A 17,681-nucleotide genomic window follows, 5' to 3' on the forward strand; every position below is an offset into this window, starting at 1 on the left:
GCGGGCGGACAGACGGACAGACGGACGGAGGCCGGGCCGTGGTCCAAGAGTAAGCTTTAGTGTTCCCGGGTGGGCCTGGCTCCGCCGCGCCGGGCCCGCCCCGGGTCAGCCCTCCCGGCTAAGGCAGACGGTGGCAAAGGCAGCGGCAAGCCCTGTGCTCCCCCTCGCCCCGGGGCACCGCCGGGGACAGCGTGGCCCCCGCCCCGGGCAGTGCTGAGCCAGCTCCGCGTGCAGCCGGAGCCCAGGGCCGCCCTGGGACAGCGTGTGAGCACCGGCCTGGGCAGCGTGTGCAGCGTGCGGGACCCACGGGCCTCAGGCGAGGCCGGGGTTGGGCTTGATGAGCCCGTAAGCCACTGCGTGTGCCAGGCTCTCCTGGGCCGCCTGCGCCACCCGCGGCTTGTCCTTGTCCTTGGCAAGCACCGAGAGGATCTCCAGCATCTCGCTGGCAATGAGCTGCTCGGCCACCTCCCGAGCAGCTGCCATCATGTTCATCACCACCACGGCGCCACGGTGCTGCAGCTCCGCACTGGGGCTCAGCAGCAGGGCCTGCAGGATCTCCAGCCAGTGCACCGTCTGCAGGGGAGTGGGGCCAACATCATCACGGATCCCAAGAGAAGGGTTCCAGCTCCCCCCTACAGCCCCATCTCAGAGTCGGGCCCAAGTCACAACAGGTTGCCCTGTCTTCTGGGGCCAGAGCTCCAGGCCGCCGTGGGGAGGGAATATGGGACACAGGGTGCTATGTTAGGGTGCACTCACCACCTGGGGAATCCGCTTGCAAATGGGGGGATGCAGGGTAGTCAGCATGGCCAGGGTCCCCGAGGCTGCCCGCTGCAGCTTCTCATCCTCCTCCCCACTGTATAGGACCATCAGCTTCAGCCGGTCGCTGCCCTCAGCCAGGAACATCTCCTGCACCTGCACAGGGGAAAGAGCAGGGATCAGGGGGGTGTGGTGGTCCAGCAGCCCAGCACAGACCCCAGCCCATCCCGGCCTTCACCTCCTTGCTCATGGCCATGTTGCACATGCACTCAGTTGCGGCTAGCCGGATCAGCTCGTGCTCCTCAAACATGTAGCCCTCGATCATGGGCACAGCCCGCTCTTTCAGGATCTTCTGCCTGGGAGGCAAGCGGGCAGTGAGCGCTCCCTGCCCAGGGCAGCCCGCCAGGCCCGAGGGCACAGCCAGCCGCCCTCTCCCCCATCCCTACCGCAGCCTCTCGCTGATGCCAGCCAGGTTGGTCAAGGCCATCAGCCCCTCAAAGTTCTCCAGGCCCGTGCGCTGCAAGTGCAGGAGGCTGACCAGGGGCCGCACCACCTCATAGATCTGGGGAGACAGAACACATGGCACTGAGTCAATGCCCACTGCTGCTCCCAGCTGAGCCCCTGCCTGGCAGCCCCCAGCCCCAGCACTCACCCGCTCCCCAGGGAATGCCATCTCCGGGTTCGACGTGATGGTGATCTTTGCTAGGGCCTGCGCTGCCTTGGTCTGCCCCACCTCAGTGCCCTCCAGGGACAGTGGGATCAGAGCCTGGGGGCAGAAACAGCAGCTTGTCCTGCAGCCAAGGCCACAGCACCAGGGCAGCCACAGCTTTCCCCAGCCTCGTGGCCAAGGAAGCCAGGGCAGCCCTGCTAAACCACAGAGCCCCAGCACTCCCAGAACAGTGCAGGGCAGCACAGCGGGGTCCATGGTCTCACCTTGCCTCCTCCCTGAGCAACCACACCACCCCGGTCTTCTGCCTCCTCCACCAGTGCCAGGAACACTCTAGGGACCAAGTGGGACTAGTTGCAGCACTTGGATCGTCACAGTGGGCCCAGGCTGCACCAGACTCCTGGACATCCTCCCTGCTGTCCAGGAGCTGGCCTTCAGCACAGGCACACAAGTTCACCAACAGGATGCCGGCAGGCTGGGAACCCAGCTCCCTCTGTCCCACCTGGAGATGAGCTCCCGGCAGGAGCTGGTGAGCGCCGGGTTCTCGCTCTTCACCATGCAGGCCAGGGCCGACACCACGCCGGCCGTCAGCAGCTTCCGCACGCGCCGCTTCACAAACTCGGGCTTGTCCTGTGCCACAGCCAGGGCACGCTGGGCTCAGGAGCACCAGCACCTGCGCAGGTGCCCGACCCCACCCTGCGGGCCTCAAGGACACCGTGTCCACACTGGGACCCCAGGCTGTCCCACCACCCACTCTCTTCCTAAGCACAGCCGTGCCCTGCTCACCTTGGGGTGCTGCTCCGGGATGTGCTGCTTGGCATACTTGGCCAGCTCCAGCATCTGTGGGTCCGGCTCCTCGTGGTCATAGCTGTTGGTACAGTTCACCAGCGTGGAGGCAACAGCATAGAGCACACTCCTGTCCTCTGACTGTGGCGACAGTGGGCACCTGTCACACTCACAGCAGGGAGGAGCAGCCAGGACTGGAGCCACCCAGCTTCTCCCACAGAACCCCCCCCGAGCATGAGCCCCACACCTGCTCCAGCACATTTCCCTGGTGCCAGGGTGCCCATCCCACAGCTCTTGGTATGCACCTTGGCCAGCTGGAACATGGCCTGCATTGCTGCCTTGTCCTCCACAAACTCCTCCTTGACATCTGCATCAAAGGTGAGGTAGGCCAGGCCCTCCACAGCCCAGCGCCGCGTGCCCGCATCGATGGCCTCGTTGCAGAGCCACCTGGAGAGTGCTCCCTGAGCCTGGCTGTGTGGCTGTGCACAGCCCAGCTGCAGGGAGCCCAGCTGGAGGGCGCCTTGCCCACCCCCCGCACCCAGCCCCGCTCACTTGCGGCACTGCTTGGCCAGCTTCATGGTGGATCCCTCGGCAAACTGCTTCATGCTGAAGTCCGTGCCTCCGGCAGATCCCAGCTTGCAGAGCCCCTGGAACAGAGTGTGGGAGCAGGAATGGATGTAGGCAACCTGATGTGAGTCCTGGACCCACAGCAGCGGGGAGCAGCGCTGTGACTGGCAGTCCCGCACCCACAGCCCACCCAGGGCCCAGCCCTGTCACACCCTGTGCCAGCGTGCTCACCACGAGCAGTCCTGCACCCACAGCCCACCCAGGGCAATGTCACACCCTGTGCCAGCTGCTCACCACAAGGGCACGGATGCGGATGCTGTCCCTCTCGCTGTGCTTGTAGATCTCCTTGAGCAGGTTGACGCCGTTGGCCGTGATGAAGGAGGCGCGCTTGGCCTTGTCGGCCGCGTGGATCAGCGCCTCCACGGCCACCAGCTGGTGTGCCTCGCAGACAGAGGCGCAGAGGGACAGCACGCTGTCCATGATGCCTTCCAGCTCCAGCACCCTGTTCCCTGCATCTGAGGGACCCTGCAGCAGGCACGACACTGTCTGAATGGCCCGCAGCTTTCCCGGCAGCTCGTGCCCCTCGAACCAGCTCCTTCAGGGAAAGACCACCAGAAAGGGTCAGCATGATCCACCTGCTTCTCCCTGCCCCACCTGCTGAAACTCCCCCACAGCAGGTCCCCAGTCAGCTTTAGCACTGAGGGTGACAGGTGCTGCCAGGCTGCAGGTGACAAAAGGCCCGTCACTCCTGGGACACCCTGGCTCACCTCACATAGTCCTCACACAGACGGTGGAAGTTTTCCCTCTCGGCATCGCACTTCAGGTCCTCATACAGTTTGCTCAGCAGAACAGAGGTGCTCATCCGGCTGTTCTCTGTCACGGGCAGGCTGCCCGAGCTGCCACACACTGTGCTGCCCACCTCCAGGATTTTCTTCAGGCCTGGAAAAGGTCAGACAGCCCAGTGAGGGGCACAGAGGCATGTGCAGACCGGGGGCAGAGGAGCACGATGCCCCAGTGGGACACTGCTAGCCATTCCACTAACCTTGATCAATCACCCAGAGGCTCAGGCTGTTGTTGGTCTCCTTTGGTGACTTCCTGGGCACCACCTTGATGAGCAGGTTGAGGGCGTTGTCACGGCCATGTGCTGAGGCCCCTTCCAGCACTAGCAGCTCCAGGAGGTGCTTGATCAGCAATTTCAGGTCCTTGGAGGAATCTTCCAAAAAACACAGTGCCCAGCAGTCAGCACCCTGGGCATGGCCTCACGCCTACCATGGTACAGTTGGCAGAGATGCTGCCATGACCAGGGGCTTCTGCCTCCTGTTAACCCTGGATCAGAGCCTGGATTTGCTGCAGGGAGCAGTGACAGGGCAGCAGCAAATAGCCCCACGGCACCTCTTGCACCTACCTGGGGTTCTCCCCGTACAAGAGCCAGCTGGCCCAGCCCACACTCACCCAGCACCACTGCATCCTCCTTCCCACGGAAGTCTTTCTGCAGCCCCTCCTTCAGGGAGTCGAACATCACGTGCAGCAGGTTACAGGCAGCCAGGGACACCTGCTCGTGCTCCACACCCAGCACCGCCGCGAGACGGGGAGCCCCCAGTTCCGCCAGGATGGCCGTGGTCTGCAGGTACAAGCACACCTGTCCTCCGGAGCCCTTGGGGAAGCCTTGCCGCTCCCCAGCCCCTTATCAGGATGGTTTCCTCTCACAAGTTCAGGCCTGGTAGGTAACAGCTTGGAGCTCCCCTGCGTGCCCCTCTGCAGCCTCCCCAGCACGGCTTTCCCCTGGGCCCAGCCCTGGGACGTGGTGGCACCTACACGAGAGCGGTGGCCGGAGCACAGCCCCACCAGCGTGCGCAGGGCTGCCAGCATCAGGTCAGCCTTGGCCGTGTCCAGCAGCTGCATCAGCAGCCGCACACCGTCACTCTGGAAGATCTTCTCTGCTCCAGCCTCTTCTCGTGCCAGCACGATCAGGTTCTGTGCAGCCTGGGGAAGGAGAGTTCAGTCTGGGTCACAGCAGCACACTGCACAAGGAACTGCTAGCAGCTGCAGGCACCCACCCTCCGCCCCTGTCTTGGGGAGCATTCTGTGGGCAGCAAGCCCAGCCTGCCCAGGCAGCACCACTCAGCCACCACTGGCCAGGAGCAACAATCCTCCCCTCCCCTCCTCCCAGCCACAGCACCGCGCCCCGCTCCCTGAGCTCAGACTTTCTGCTTCTTGTCCACATCCTTTTCTTCGAGATCCAGCAAGATCTGGAACATCTGCTCTACTTTTGAGTCCGTGCAGGACAAGGCCTTCATCTGCAACAGAGCAGAAAGAGCAGCTCAGTCCTCCCTGCCTTCTCCCACCAGGCACACCCCCAGCGGGCCGGCAGCCCCCAGTGCTGACCTTCTCGTGCATGCTGCTGCCCAGGGCACGCAGGGCCTCCTGGAAGGCCTTGTTGCGGGGCTCCAGGCTGAGGCAGCGCTGCAGGTCGCTGACGGCCTGGTCCATGCGGCCCAGCTGCTGCAGCGCCTGGCTGCGGCGGAACAGCGCCTTCACGTCCCGCCCGTCCACGGCAATGGCTGCGCACAGCGGTCACTCACCGGGCCCACCGCCTGCCCACCGCCCCACGGGCGGCTCACAGGCTGCTCCCCAGCCCCACCGACTGTACCTTTGGTGGCATCAGCCTCTGCCTTGGTGTAATCCTCCTGTGCAGAGACAGGAGAGAAAAATGCCTGAGCGCTGCTGGCACAAGCCCCACGCAGTCTACACCTCTAACTTTGGGGACTGGGGACAGGATGGGAACAGCATCACTGGAGACAGTGAGCTGGCACAGTGGGACACCCTGTCTTTCCCAGAATACAACCCTCAGAGGGTGTCCAGGGAGCCCTATGGCCTCCAGTGCTTTTCAGGCACTTCTGGTCTACTCAAGCCCCTAAAGTTCCTCGTGTCCACCCCCTGCCCCAGATAAAGATTCCTTGCCAGAGATCAGAGAGACTGTGACTGCTTGGGAACAGCCCCAGCCAGCCGGGCAGGTTCGAGCAGGCCGCGGGGACGCACCCGCCCAGCACTCACCAGCTTCAGGTAACACGCGGCCCGGTTGCGGTGCAGCACGGCGCGCTCCGACGGGGCCTCGCTCAGGCTCAGAGCCTCCGTGTAGGCAGCGAGGGCGGCTGCGTGATCCCCCGCCTGGAACAGCGCGTTACCCCGCGCCCGAAGCTGCTCCGCCGTCACCTGCCGAGGGGCACCGGCTGGGACACAGCCCTGGGCCCCGCACGGACCCAGGACAGGGACCCCCGGAGCAGGGAGCCCCGGGACAGGGAGCCCCGGTACAGGGATCCAGGGAGCCCCGGGAGAGGGAGCCCCGGTACAGGGATCCAGGAAGCCCCGGGAGAGGGATCCAGGGATCACCGGGACAGGGACCCCGGGACAGGGATCCAGGGACCCCGGGGACAGGGACCCCCGGGACAGGGATCCGCAGGACAGAGACCCCCGGGACAGTGACCCCCAGCCGGGTCCCGCCCGGCTCCGCTCACCGACTCCTCCATCGCGCCGCACCCGTGACGTCACCGCGGATCGCCTGGGGAACCCTGACGCCACCGCCCTTGTCACGTGATGGGGGCGCGCCCGGAAGCGGGCGGGGCCGAGGCTGCAGCGCCGCCTCGCGGCCCGGCGGTGCCAGCACCGACCGGCGTTGTGTCCCCAGCACCGACCCCGTGTGTGTCCCCGCGTCCCCGCCGCAGCCCGGAGAGCGAGTGTCCCCCGTACTGAACCCAGAGAGCGAGTGTCCCCCGTACTGAGCCCCGGAGAGCGAGTGTCCCCCGTACTGAACCGCAGAGAGCGAGTGTCCCCCGTACTGAACCGCAGAGAGCGAGTGTCCCCCGTACTGAGCCCCGGAGAGCGAGTGTCCCCCGTACTGAGCCCCGGAGAGCGAGTGTCCCCCGTACTGAACCCAGAGAGCGAGTGTCCCCCGTACTGAGCCCCGGAGAGCGAGTGTCCCCCCGTACAGCCCCGTACTGAACCCCAGAGAGCGAGTGTCCCCCCGTACAGCCCCGTACTGAACCCCAGAGAGAGAGTGTCCCCCCGTACAGCCCCGTACTCAACCCCGCAGTTTCAGCGTCCCCCCCTACAGCCCCCCCGTACTACTCCCCGTGCTGCACCCTGAGGTGCGAGTGTCCCCCCCATCAACCCCCCCCGTGCTGCACCCCGGGATGTGAGTGACCCTCCCTGTCCCGCGGCACCCCTGGGTGCAAGCCCCCCCCTGTGTACCCCCCCTGCCCTGCGTGGCCGCCCTCAGCAGCCCTGGCCGGGCCGTGTCACTCTGGGGACACCGTGCGGAGCCCGGGTGCCGGCCGGGCGCCCCCGCGGGGCTCCACGGGGCACGCAGCAGCCACGGGGCAGCAGGCGGCGGAGGCGGCACCGGCGGCTCCAGTAGAAGTGGCAGAGGTCGATGGCCATAAGCACGAGGACGAGGAGCCCATAGAGCCCCACGAAAGGCAGGGCCAGCGGGTTCCTGCGGGGTGGGGCACTTCAGGGGGGGAGCCGTGACCCTCCCGTGGTACTGGGGAGGGCCAGGCGGGGCCCCTGTGGGCTCCGAAGGACACCACAGCCCCTGCCCCAGCAGCCAGGAGAAGCCCCTGGGGGTGTCCCAAGGGCCCCCCATCCTCAGGAGCACAGCCAGCTGCAGCCCTGCTCACCGCAGCAGACCGGGGCTAGCCAGGCTCGACAGGTTCACTCCAGTGAGGGTTTCCAGGGCCAGCTGAGAGCAGCAGGACTTGAGAGCCTCCAGGCGGGGCTGGCAGCAGTAGCGGTGGCTGGGGGGATCCGTCAGCCGCGGGCAGTAGAAGCCGGGGTGGGAGCGGCCATCAGGGCCCACGTAGCCCTCGCAGAGGTGCAGGTTCTGCACCAGGACTGCAGCGGGGAGCAGGGCATTGCAGAGGGCAGGGAACAAGCCCCCACTGCGGGGACATGGAAACTGTGCAGGGCCTGTAGGACAGGCTGCCAGCTCCACACCATGCTCTGTGCCATCATGCAGCAGAGCAGGGCTGGGCTGGGCTGGGCTCAGCAGTCCCAGGGAGCCTGGCTAACGTGGCATGGGGGGCCCCAGCTCAGAGTGGGCTACACCCCACGAGGGAGCAGTGGCTGAGCAGAGCTCCCCTGGCACTGCCTTCTGGTGCCATGGCCCTGTGTACGCCATGACCTCCAGCGCTCACCGAGGCCTCGGCAAGGGCAAACGTGGGCAAGGGCAGTGATGGTGGCAGGGAGGAGGGGAAAACACCCAGGACATCAGTCAGCCCCCAGCCCCCGTGCTGAACACCCTGTGCCCGCTGTGGGGACAGCACTTAGACCCCACAGATGTGCTGCAGTGGGAGTAACCCCAGCAGCACCACGCCTGGGCCCCCATCCCCCGTGTGGACCACCACCTCTCCCTGCAGAGCATTGCCCCCCAGCACAGACCCCCACCGCTGTCAGGGAGTGACCCTCAGGGGACAAGGCCCCATCAGGGGTGGGCTCAGGGAACAGGAGGGGCAGGAATGGAGCTGTACCTGTCCCAAGGATGCTGGGGAACAGAGCCGCGGTAAGGAGCAGCTGGAGCAGGTGCCCATCCAGCATCTTCCCGGCCAGCCCTGGGCAGAGGCAGTTGTGGCTCCAGTGGAGGCAGAAACCACAGCCCCTCCTGCTCCCGCCTCCATCGAGCCTCCACCAAGAGCCGCTCAGAGCCATTAGAGCCTCCTGCACTCCCCTGTCCGCAGGGACCGGGCTGGAGGCGGGAGCATCAGTAATGAGCTTCTGGGGCCAGGACTAGGACGGCAGGCTCCTTTCCCAGCTGGATGCAGGGCACCAGCTGCCGTGTCCAGGGCCCCAGTTGGGCATCTGGGCCCATCCTGGAGTGTCTGAAAGGGCCCTGGACCAGGCCAGGGCACAGGCCAAGCACTGCGAGGTGCTGAGCTTCCAGGGGCCAAACCCATGGGATGTGGATGTGATGGGGTTTGTGCAGGAATTGTGGAATCACATAATCATTTATGTTGGAAAAGACCTCTAAGCTCATCCAGTCCAATCCAACCAAGCCAGAGCTGAGGCAGTTCCACACCCCACCCTGTCCTTCCCAATGCCCTCCCTGCTGGAAGTAGGTAGCCCCAGGGGGCCAGGAATTATGGCCTGTGGTTCCCACAGCAACCAGGAGGATGCTCTGGTGACACGGTGTAATTAGCTGCGACTCAGCCACTGCAGCTCCAGCAGAGCAGAGCGCCAGGCTCACTCTGAAACGGGGCTAAAGGCTCTGGGTTTGGGGGAGGCACTCCCACGCTTCACCCAGGCATTGCTGTCCGCACCAGGAACTGACTCCCATCCCCCTGGCTCCTGCCCAGCACCAGGCACTGCCTGCTCCAGAGCACAGCTGGGCCTGGCCATGCCACCAGCCTCTCACAGGTGCCAGGGGCTCCTGGCGAGATCTTCAAGCTGGCCTCTGCCCACCTGAGAGTGCTGCCCTGTCTCCCCACAGCACACCATTCCCACTCCCCTGCGTGAGAGCCACAAACCACACGTACACCAGGGCCCTTGGAAACAGCCTTGTGTTTCCTATGAGCTCCAGGAGAGGTCAGTCCCAAGTCCACAGCACTTCCTCAGGCAGCTGCCCAACACCACAGGTGCTCCTGGCCTCCCCTTGCTGCCCGCCAGTCAGGGGAGCCCTGCACGGGCCCCTGCCCCAGCCATCAGGGTGGCCGCCCTCCTGGGCAGCCTGCCTGTGACAGGGCAGCAGTGTGTGTCCCACCAGCAGCAGCAGAGCCCAGCCTGCAGCCCTCCCCAGCCACGCTCGGCCCACCCAGCACCGTGTCCAGCAACGTCTGCTCCAGCCCTGCCACAGCAGTTCATTCCAAATCTATCTGAGAACATGGAGCTAATAAATTAGAAAGTGGCAGCACAGCCTCTGCCAGTCTGCTGGCCCCACTCCACTGCTGCACTGGTGCTGCTCCTGTGCTGTCCAGCCACTCCACTCCTCTCCTGCTTGACACTACCCCAGGCGGATGCGGAACGTGGCGATTTCCATGGGGTCCAGGTGGATGTTGGTGCTGTTGGAGGCTGTGCCCAGCGGGTACATCAGTGTCAATGAGGTGGGCTGCAGGGAGCCCAGCTCCAAGCCCTGGAACAGGCCTCCCAGAGCTAGCTGAGGAGAGAGGAGGAAGTGGGGAGGCCCAGGTGAGGATGTGATGGCAGGGGCAGCACTGTGCCCAGGACAGCCTGACACATGCCATGGCTGCCACGCCGAGCTCCCAGCCCAGCTGGCCCAGAGGAGGTGTGGGGGCAACCTGGCCCTACCTTGCCCTGGCTGGTGGTGCAGTTGAAGCCCAGGTTCTTGGCCTCCAGGCTGCAGTCGAAGCCTTTGCGGTGCAGGATCAGTGCTGCCTCAGCTGATGGTAGTGAGTCATCCTGCAGGGAGCTGGAGCGTGAGGCACAGCACTGGGGACAGCAGGGGCAAGGCCCCCACCAGAGTCCCACCATCCCTGAGCCATGGCTCACCTCTGCCTGCAGCGTCCGTAGGTTGAGGATGTGGAAGTCGCAAGGAAGGGTGGTGGCAAGGGGCACAAAGGAGCGCAAGGCTGGCAGGGCTGGCTTCTCCAGGGCCACTGGCATGACCAAGGCCTCAGCATTCTGGTGCACAGAGGTGATGTGGCTCAGCAGGGAGGGGAAGCTGATGGGGCGCTCATCCTGCACCTGCCAAGCAGCACATGGGTCAAGTGCGGGCCCAGGAAGGCAGGCAGAGCCGGGGCAAGGCACAAAGAACCTCCATTCCAGCAGTGCCTTGAGCCCAGGCACCTGCCAGCACAGCGCACATGGAGCTGCCCCTGCCCAGGCAGGTCCCCCCGCCCCAGCACCAAACAGGACCTTGGCTAGTTGATGGTCAGGCTACAGACCTGCTACAAGCCTGGCTAGACTAGTGGCTAGCAGCTAGTGCACAAGACAGGGAGAGACAGCAGGGCCAGGCTGGCCATTACCTCAGGGCTGCCAGTCCTGGTGCCAGGGAAGCTCAAGGCTTTAAACATGGAGACCAGTTTGGAAAAGAAGCCGGAGCTCTGGATGGGTGGCACAGCACACGCATAGAGGGCAGCGAGGGGATTGGACAAGAACACTGTGATTATGAGGGCAACGTGGCTCCACAGGGACAGAGCCCACTGCATGTCCTGCTCTCCCCATGCCCCCTGCTCCAGGCCCTTCCCTGCCCAGTGCCAGCACAATGGGACAAGAGGGGAGAGGACACCGCATCCCATCACGTGTGGCTTTCTGCAAATGCCTCCACCCTGCTCCATCCCAAGGCAGGTTGGGCTCTCAGCCCTGCTGCCTCACAGCCAGCACCTTGTTGGCAGTGCTGCGGCGCTCCAGGAGGAGCCGGAACCGGTTGCAGGTACGTTTGTTGTCCTTCAGCCCCTGGCCCAGGCCCCGGTTGTCATCCTGCATGAGGCGCCGGTCCAGGATCACCTCCAGCTGGCCTGTGGAGAGCAAGTCCCTGCAGCCCAGGCTTTACCAGGTGCCAGCCACACCCCACAGCACAGAGCCCCCAGTGACAGCAGGACCAGGGCACCCTGCCCAGCCTGCAGCACCCTCCTCCCCTGCTTCCCCTGGGGAGGACAGCCCTAGCTCCACAGTAGGTCCCCAAGGCACAGAGCCCAGCTCACCGCTGTGAAGGCTGGAGACCCCCAGGGCCTGGGCTGTGAGCAGTGTCAGGCGGCTCTGCATGTCCTGGATGTAGGCCATGGCAGGCATCGGGTAGAAGTTGGCCTGCAGAGGCAGCTTCCGCTGGTACCTGCGGGGCTGGATCTGCCAAGGAACAGAGATCAGTGGCCAGAGGTGGATCCCACACTGCCTGGTGCCAGAGCACTGTCCCCCTGTGAGCAGCTGCTGTCCCTCCCCAGCCTGCTGCATACCTGGAAACCATTAAGGTCCGTGAAGAAGGTGTCATCACTCTCAATGTCAGTGCTAAAGCGCAGGGCCAGCTCCTTGTTGATGTGGTCACGGATGTCCACCAGGCAGGACACATCCAGGGACAAGCCCTCCACCCCTGTGGGTAGGCAGTGAGGGGCTGAGCCCCAAGGGCAGCATGGCCCAGTTCCCTGGGCCAGCAACACCTGGCACAGCCTCAAGACCTCACCTGGCACATTGTACAGCCGCACCACGGTCTGGACATGCTGGTAGTAGCTGGCAACCTCTGAGAAGAGGGGTCCCTCCATCACCCGCACCACTGGGGGGTCCTTGGGAGCGTAGGGCTAGGGAGAGGGATAGCTGTGCTGACACTGCTTCCTGAGGACAGTCCTACAGGCACAGCTGTCAGCTGGCTTCCACAGGTGGACCCTGTACCTTGGCCTCGCCGTCAGGCAGGAAGAGATAGGCCCCACTTTTGTCCTTGGAGGTCCTGGTGCCATAGACGAGAAATTCGCTGCTGACCCTGTGCCCCTGCTCCTCCCCAGCTGGCCGCAGGCTCTGCAGGTGTGTGCCGGCACAGCAGTAAGAGCATGAAGCAGCGGGATGTACCCCTCCTGTCCTCCACCCCACGCCCTGTCAGAGCCCCGCACTCACCTGCAGCAGGCCCGTGCGCCCCAAGAAGCAGGCCTGCAGGTGCTGGTTCTCCAGGCAGAAGTCATCAGCAGCAGCCGGGAAGACGTGCAGGGGCAGAGCCTCGGGCTTGTGCACGGGCACGTCCCGGCCGTGCAGGTACAGGCGCGTGGAGGACCTTGGCGTGGCGTGGCCATCCAAGGCCTTGTGCAGCTGCAGCACACGCAGCCCCAGCGCAGGCAGGCGGGCCAGGACAGACACCTGCAGGCAGCATGGGGACCTGAGCCAGTCCCCACCTCTGGGAATGACTGGGGGTCAGTGGGGCAAAGACCCTGCTCAGCACTGCAGGGCTGCTGCTGAGGAGGGACATGCGTGGGGACCTGAGGGTTCGGCAGCTGTGGGATCTCGTGTTGTGGGGCAGGGACAGAGCAGGGCTGCCGGTGTGTCCTGGCAGTGTGTGGGGTAGGAGGCTGGCACAGATGGGCTGTGGGTGTGGGGCACCCCATACCTGGTAGACATTGGGCACCGCATCAGTGGCAGAGTTCCACACTGCACTGAGCTGGGAGGGCAGGGGCTGCCCCTCCTCAGAGAGCACACGCACGTGCGGGGAGTCCACCAGCACTGGCACCACACTCAGGCGCTCCTGCTCCAGCGGGTTGAACACCACCAGGAACCTGTGGGGGTAACACAGGGCTTGGCATCCCAGCCTTACAGCATCCCAGATGTCCCATGCCCCACACTAACTACAGAACCACTACACCTACCCACAGCTTCACACGTACTCCCTCATTGCCTCCCCACAGCCCCATAAGTCCCCAGAGCAAGGCAGGAGGCCCTACCGAGGTGAGGTGCCCAGTTTGACCACTGTCCTCTCTGGAAGAGAGTCCTGGCTGGAGCGTGTCTCATCCTGGGGAGGAGTAGTAAAGAGTTGGGGTCTGCCCCATGCCCCTGCCAGTTGGGCCCAAGGACATGGGCACAATCTGGGGCTCCCTTCCTGGCCTCTGCAGCACAGAGTTGCTCCCGGGGGCATGGGGACAGTGTGCCCAGAGTGCAGGGAGGCAGGGGCTGGTGCTGCTCACCATGCCAAGGAACGGTGCAGCCAGGTCGTGGCGGTATGCGTCCTTGTCCTCCAGCACAAGGTAGTGTGCAGCATTGATGATGACACGCTTGAGGTTGGTGAGGGATTGGAGCAGCCTAGGCAGAGGCAGAGGGAGCCACCTTCTACATCTCCCTGTGAGAGGGAGAACCTCCCCACAGCATCCCCACACCTAGCCGTTCTCCCGGCCCTGAGCCCACCAGCCCCACTCTGAGACAGGCTCTGAGGGTGCCCTGGCCCCCACACGCACCGGACTCCATAGTCCACGGCCACAGCCTCCTTGGCAGTGCCAGCGATGGCATCATGGTGCTGGAAGAGGCCCAGGTTGCGGCGGGCGTTGGTCAGCAGGGCGTAGTCAGAGAGTGGGTACCTGCCATCGGCACCGGCACGGCGGGCGTGGGCGAGTGCCAGGCTGTACAGGATCTCTGCCCCCCTGCGCAGGGACAGAGTCACTGAGTGTCCCTGGTGCTGCAATACCACGGGGACTGGCCTGGGAGGGGGGTGGCAAAGGCACACACTGCCCTGGGACTGGGTGAGGGTTTGGCACTCTGTGCACCAGTCCAGTGTGTTGGCAGCTGGCGCAGACTGGGGACTGTTGAGATCCCAGATACTGCCTGGCCACCCCTCACCCGTGCCCCCCACACGCCTCCTGTGCCCTGTGGACCAACCCACTGCCCCTCACCGGAGGTGGGCCTCCAGCACCCGGTCCAGGCTCTTGTAGAACGGCCGGGAAGTGAAGTATCCTGTCCAGTAGTGATCCTCCCGGTCCGCATAGGAGAAGAAATCCCCAGTCAGAACTGGGAACCCGGGTGGCCTCATCCCCGGTACGATGCCCACTTTCTTGTACAGGGCATCAAAGTAGTCAGAGAGCGTGCCAAACTGTGCCTGCAAGACAGCAAGTGCAGCCCTGAGCTGGGGCTCCTGCAGTGGGGGCTCTTATCACCCCTCACAGGACTGTTCACCCCTCTAACTGTGCTCTGCCATGGCCTCCTGCTGCCCCCAGCTCCACAGAGCTCTCCACACATACCTGAACATGGAGGTCGGGCCGAGAGTTGAGGAAGTCAAAGATGCGCTGGTAGTTGAGGAACTGGGCATCCCACTCCTGTGGCTTGTCGTAGCGGAAGTCATCTCCCAGGGGCACCAGCAGCACCTTGCTGCGGTACAGCTTGGACTTCTTGCGGTACTGGTCCAGCAGCAGCTGGGCTCTGTGCGGGGGCCAGAGCATGAGGCTGGCCCCTGGTGGCCCACGAGGCCGGGAGTGGCGTGCCCCTGCCCCTGCCGCACTCACCGCTCTGCCACGTTGGCATCGGTGATGGCGCGGGGAGGCACCTTCCAGGGACAGTTGATCCGGCCTCCAGGCAAGCGCTTGAAGTCAAACTGGCAGCAGATCTTGGGGTCTGGGCCACAGGTGTGAGGCACATCGTAGCTGTAGAAGGGCATCATGTGGCAGAGGATGTCGGTGCTCGTGTCTGGATCTGTGGGACCAAGGACAGGTGAGCACCAGCAATGGCTCTCCCTTGCCTGTCCCTGAGCAGGAGGGCCCAAAGACAGTGGTCTGACAAAGCAGACCTCAGAGCTCAGAGAGCACAGCAGCCTCCCCCAGTGTGTTGCTGGACTTGTGGGCGCGTGGAAAGTCACCCTGAGGCTGTCCCACAGGGCAGAGACATCACCTCCCAGTGCTTGGCTCATGTGCACAGAAAAGCAGCTGGTAGCCATTCTCTGCTGCCACATGCCCCACAGGGCCCCCTCTGCAGTCCCTTCCTAGCAGCTCCTCACCCCATGTCTGTCTCCACATGAACTCCAGGTTCTGGGTGGCAGCAAAGTGCTTCTTGATGGCGTAGTGCACGCGCTGGATGAGCATGGCCGTCAGGTTGGAGCGCTTCAGCAGGTAGGGCATGGTGGAGCTGTACCCAAAGGGGTCTACGGCCCAGCCCGACCGCGGCGTCACACCTGCGGCACAGAGACCTGTCAGCCCCGTGCTGGGCCAGCAGCACCTCCCGTGAGGAGGGTCCTGCTGGGACCTGGAGGCCTGCAGAGCATTAGGCAGGCCCCCAGCCACCATCTGCCTGGCTCTCACCAATATTCTTCTCCAGCCACTGGTGCCCCTCGATCAGCTGGTCAATCATGGCGAAGTAGTGGGAATTAGCCTCATCAGCCATCACCCAGCCGCCTGTCACCATCTCCAGCTGCCCATTGCCCACCAGCCTGTCAGGGGGACACCCAAGATGTGACCAGAGCCCTGCATGAGCCACATGTCCATTGTGGAGTCTCCCTGCCCTGAGCCACCCACAGTCTACATGCAGCCCCCACAGCCACCACTGCCATTCCCCCCTTCTCATGCTGTCCCCATGCAGTGAGTCATCCCTCCACAGCCCAATGCCAGCCACAGCCCATTCCCCCTCCATTCCCCCCTCCATCCCCAATGCTCTCAAGGCAAGGGGCAGACAAGGGGGCCCTGTCTCACCACACAATCCTGCTCTCCAGGTCTCCCACCCTTCCATGGGTGCCCTGGGCCTTGCACACAAGTTCCCCAGCCCAATCAGCACAGGGACGGGCCCAGGGCAAGATCTGTCTCTCCCACCTCTCCCTCCACAAGGCAATGGCTCTGACATCTGATGGCACTGGGAGGCTGCTGGCAGTTTGAGGGCACCCCATGCTGAGCAGTGCAGGGCCCATGGCAGCTTTCCAGTCCCCAGGGCCGTTCCCTCACACACGCTCTGCTCTCAGCCTGCCTGGCAGCTAGGTGGGCACTGGGGCCAGGGGGGCAGCCCTACCTGCGCACAGCAGCCCGCTTCTGGGCACTGATGTTGTCCCACCACTTGGAAAAGAAGGAGATCTCAGACCAGATGAAGCGCCGGCGCGGGTCCTCCTGCATCTTCAGCACCATGCTGTTGAGGATGTGCTGTGTCTGGTCGTAGTAGTACTTGTCGAAAGTCTTGATCCAGCCTGGCAGCACAGGTGGGGGTCACTGTGGGGGGCCCAGGCTCCCTGCCTGCACTGCACCCTAGCAGGAGCTGGGCCAGCCCCTGCCTCTCACCTGGGTCATTGTGGGAGTGCGGCACCACAAACACCTGTAGGGGCTCTGTGTCCCATTCATTGGGCTCGTAGGTGATGTCGAAGCCCTGCTTCCAGACACCACCGTCCTGGTTGTCAAAGGGCAGCAGGGAGTACACAGCCAGCATCTGTGGGTAGGAGACAGTGCTGAGACCCCTGAAAGAGTAGACCCAGGATTCCATGGATGCCAGGTATGGACCCCTCATATGCTAGCAGAGCCACCAGACACTCACCTGAAGGTCTGGGCTCTGTCCTTTGCCCCCTAGAGCAAACTGGCAGTCTTGCGGGGACACAGAGAGGAAACTTGGGCGACTCTCAGGGGGGAGCACCCAGGAGCCATTCAGGGGGTGCTGGGGCAATGCCGGCTGCCCCTCTGCATGGGCTGTCAGCTCCAGCACCGAGTCCTTAATGTGGCTGATGATCTCATGGTTCTCCTCCAGCAGCTGCTCCAGCTGCTCGATGCGGTTCTGTAGCACCGAGATCTGGCTCTGGAGGCACAGCGAGGGGCAAGAGGTCACCCACAGCTGTGGGAAGCCAGTCTTGGTCCTGGCACCTTAATGCCCAGAGGCCAGGGCTGGCTCCCCATGAATTTCCCTGACTGAATGTCCCTGTTTGCCATTCCAGGACCCCCTCACTCACCCCAGACCCTCCAAACTCACCCTGGGGAAGTTGCCCCCACTCTGGTGTCGTGTAGGGTCATGCTGTACCCGGTCCAGCATCAAGTAGAGGGAGAAGACGGCCACGCAGAAGATGGCAGCCCCGCACACTGTCACCTGCTTCTTCAGCTTCATCCCGAAGGGATGCAGGGACTCACCTGCGCCGGCACTGGGGGGGAGCCAGGCCGGACAGCGCAGCCCCTCACCGCGGCCTCCTGCCTCCTCCTCCAAGAGCCCTCACCGCGTCCTACTTGGCTTAATCCGATGCTGGATATTTATATCCGCTGATGGGGCCGGGGCCGGAGAGGCCGCGCGGCCCCGCAGGGCCGGGCAGCGCCCGGGCCCGCCGCGCTGAGGCCCCGCGGCGACGGCCAAGGCCGGGAGAGGCCGGGCCAGCACCGACCGTGTCACCGCCGCCACCCCGTCCGTGCCCCGGGCGGCTCCGCAGCCCGGCCCAGGCCCTCACATCGCCCGCCGGGGCCCGCCGGGATGGGCCAGGCCAGGCCAGGCCCCGCCTCGCGCTCCGCCCGCTGCGCCGGCCCGCGGGGGCGGCGCCGAACCGGCCGGTACCGCA

The 17,681-nt window shown here is 64.5% G+C and overlaps 3 protein-coding genes across 6 annotated transcripts; all 3 read right to left on the reverse strand.

Annotated features, from left to right (window-relative positions):
• Positions 1-37: 37 nt before the first annotated feature.
• Positions 38-6,362, reverse strand: UNC45A (unc-45 myosin chaperone A). 2 transcript variants are annotated; one of them, XM_036389596.1, is made up of 20 exons: positions 6,292-6,362; positions 5,831-5,989; positions 5,427-5,463; positions 5,162-5,337; positions 4,981-5,073; positions 4,592-4,759; positions 4,229-4,397; positions 3,819-3,989; positions 3,544-3,715; positions 3,071-3,371; positions 2,762-2,856; positions 2,457-2,576; positions 2,210-2,291; positions 1,926-2,053; positions 1,690-1,756; positions 1,409-1,522; positions 1,203-1,318; positions 995-1,112; positions 757-912; positions 38-573 (listed from the first exon to the last, which is right to left on the reverse strand). In XM_036389596.1, the coding sequence occupies exons 1-20, from the start codon at positions 6,301-6,303 to the stop codon at positions 313-315; spliced, it is 2,715 nt and encodes a 904-aa protein (XP_036245489.1). In that variant the 5' UTR covers positions 6,304-6,362; the 3' UTR covers positions 38-312. The 2 variants fall into 2 exon arrangements, with proteins under 2 accessions (XP_036245489.1, XP_036245488.1); XM_036389595.1 differs by having other exon boundaries at positions 2,210-2,350; positions 2,515-2,656.
• A 686-nt stretch (positions 6,363-7,048) lies between these two features.
• LOC118690779 (protein shisa-like-1) lies at positions 7,049-8,368 on the reverse strand. The gene is made up of 3 exons (XM_036389722.1): positions 8,302-8,368; positions 7,453-7,666; positions 7,049-7,268 (listed from the first exon to the last, which is right to left on the reverse strand). The coding sequence occupies exons 1-3, from the start codon at positions 8,366-8,368 to the stop codon at positions 7,049-7,051; spliced, it is 501 nt and encodes a 166-aa protein (XP_036245615.1).
• A 942-nt stretch (positions 8,369-9,310) lies between these two features.
• MAN2A2 (mannosidase alpha class 2A member 2) lies at positions 9,311-17,606 on the reverse strand. Of its 3 annotated transcripts, XM_036389801.2 has the most exons (23): positions 17,111-17,606; positions 16,685-16,939; positions 16,435-16,579; positions 16,172-16,343; positions 15,475-15,602; positions 15,174-15,347; positions 14,686-14,872; positions 14,425-14,602; positions 14,080-14,282; positions 13,648-13,830; positions 13,381-13,495; positions 13,141-13,208; positions 12,810-12,975; positions 12,326-12,562; positions 12,107-12,229; positions 11,901-12,015; positions 11,677-11,810; positions 11,428-11,569; positions 11,108-11,241; positions 10,750-10,827; positions 10,274-10,468; positions 10,073-10,183; positions 9,311-9,920 (listed from the first exon to the last, which is right to left on the reverse strand). In XM_036389801.2, exons 1-23 carry the CDS (start codon positions 17,240-17,242, stop codon positions 9,768-9,770), a joined length of 3,528 nt encoding a protein of 1,175 aa, XP_036245694.1. In that variant the 5' UTR covers positions 17,243-17,606; the 3' UTR covers positions 9,311-9,767. The 3 variants fall into 3 exon arrangements, with proteins under 3 accessions (XP_036245694.1, XP_036245693.1, XP_036245692.1); XM_036389800.2 differs by lacking the exon at positions 10,750-10,827 and having other exon boundaries at positions 17,111-17,604; XM_036389799.2 differs by lacking the exon at positions 10,750-10,827 and having other exon boundaries at positions 10,073-10,468.
• Between the last annotated feature and the right edge of the window lie 75 nt (positions 17,607-17,681).

The sequence above is a fragment of the Molothrus ater genome, chromosome 13, assembly GCF_012460135.2.
Source record: "Molothrus ater isolate BHLD 08-10-18 breed brown headed cowbird chromosome 13, BPBGC_Mater_1.1, whole genome shotgun sequence".
In the NCBI taxonomy this organism is placed as follows: Eukaryota; Metazoa; Chordata; class Aves; order Passeriformes; family Icteridae; genus Molothrus; species Molothrus ater.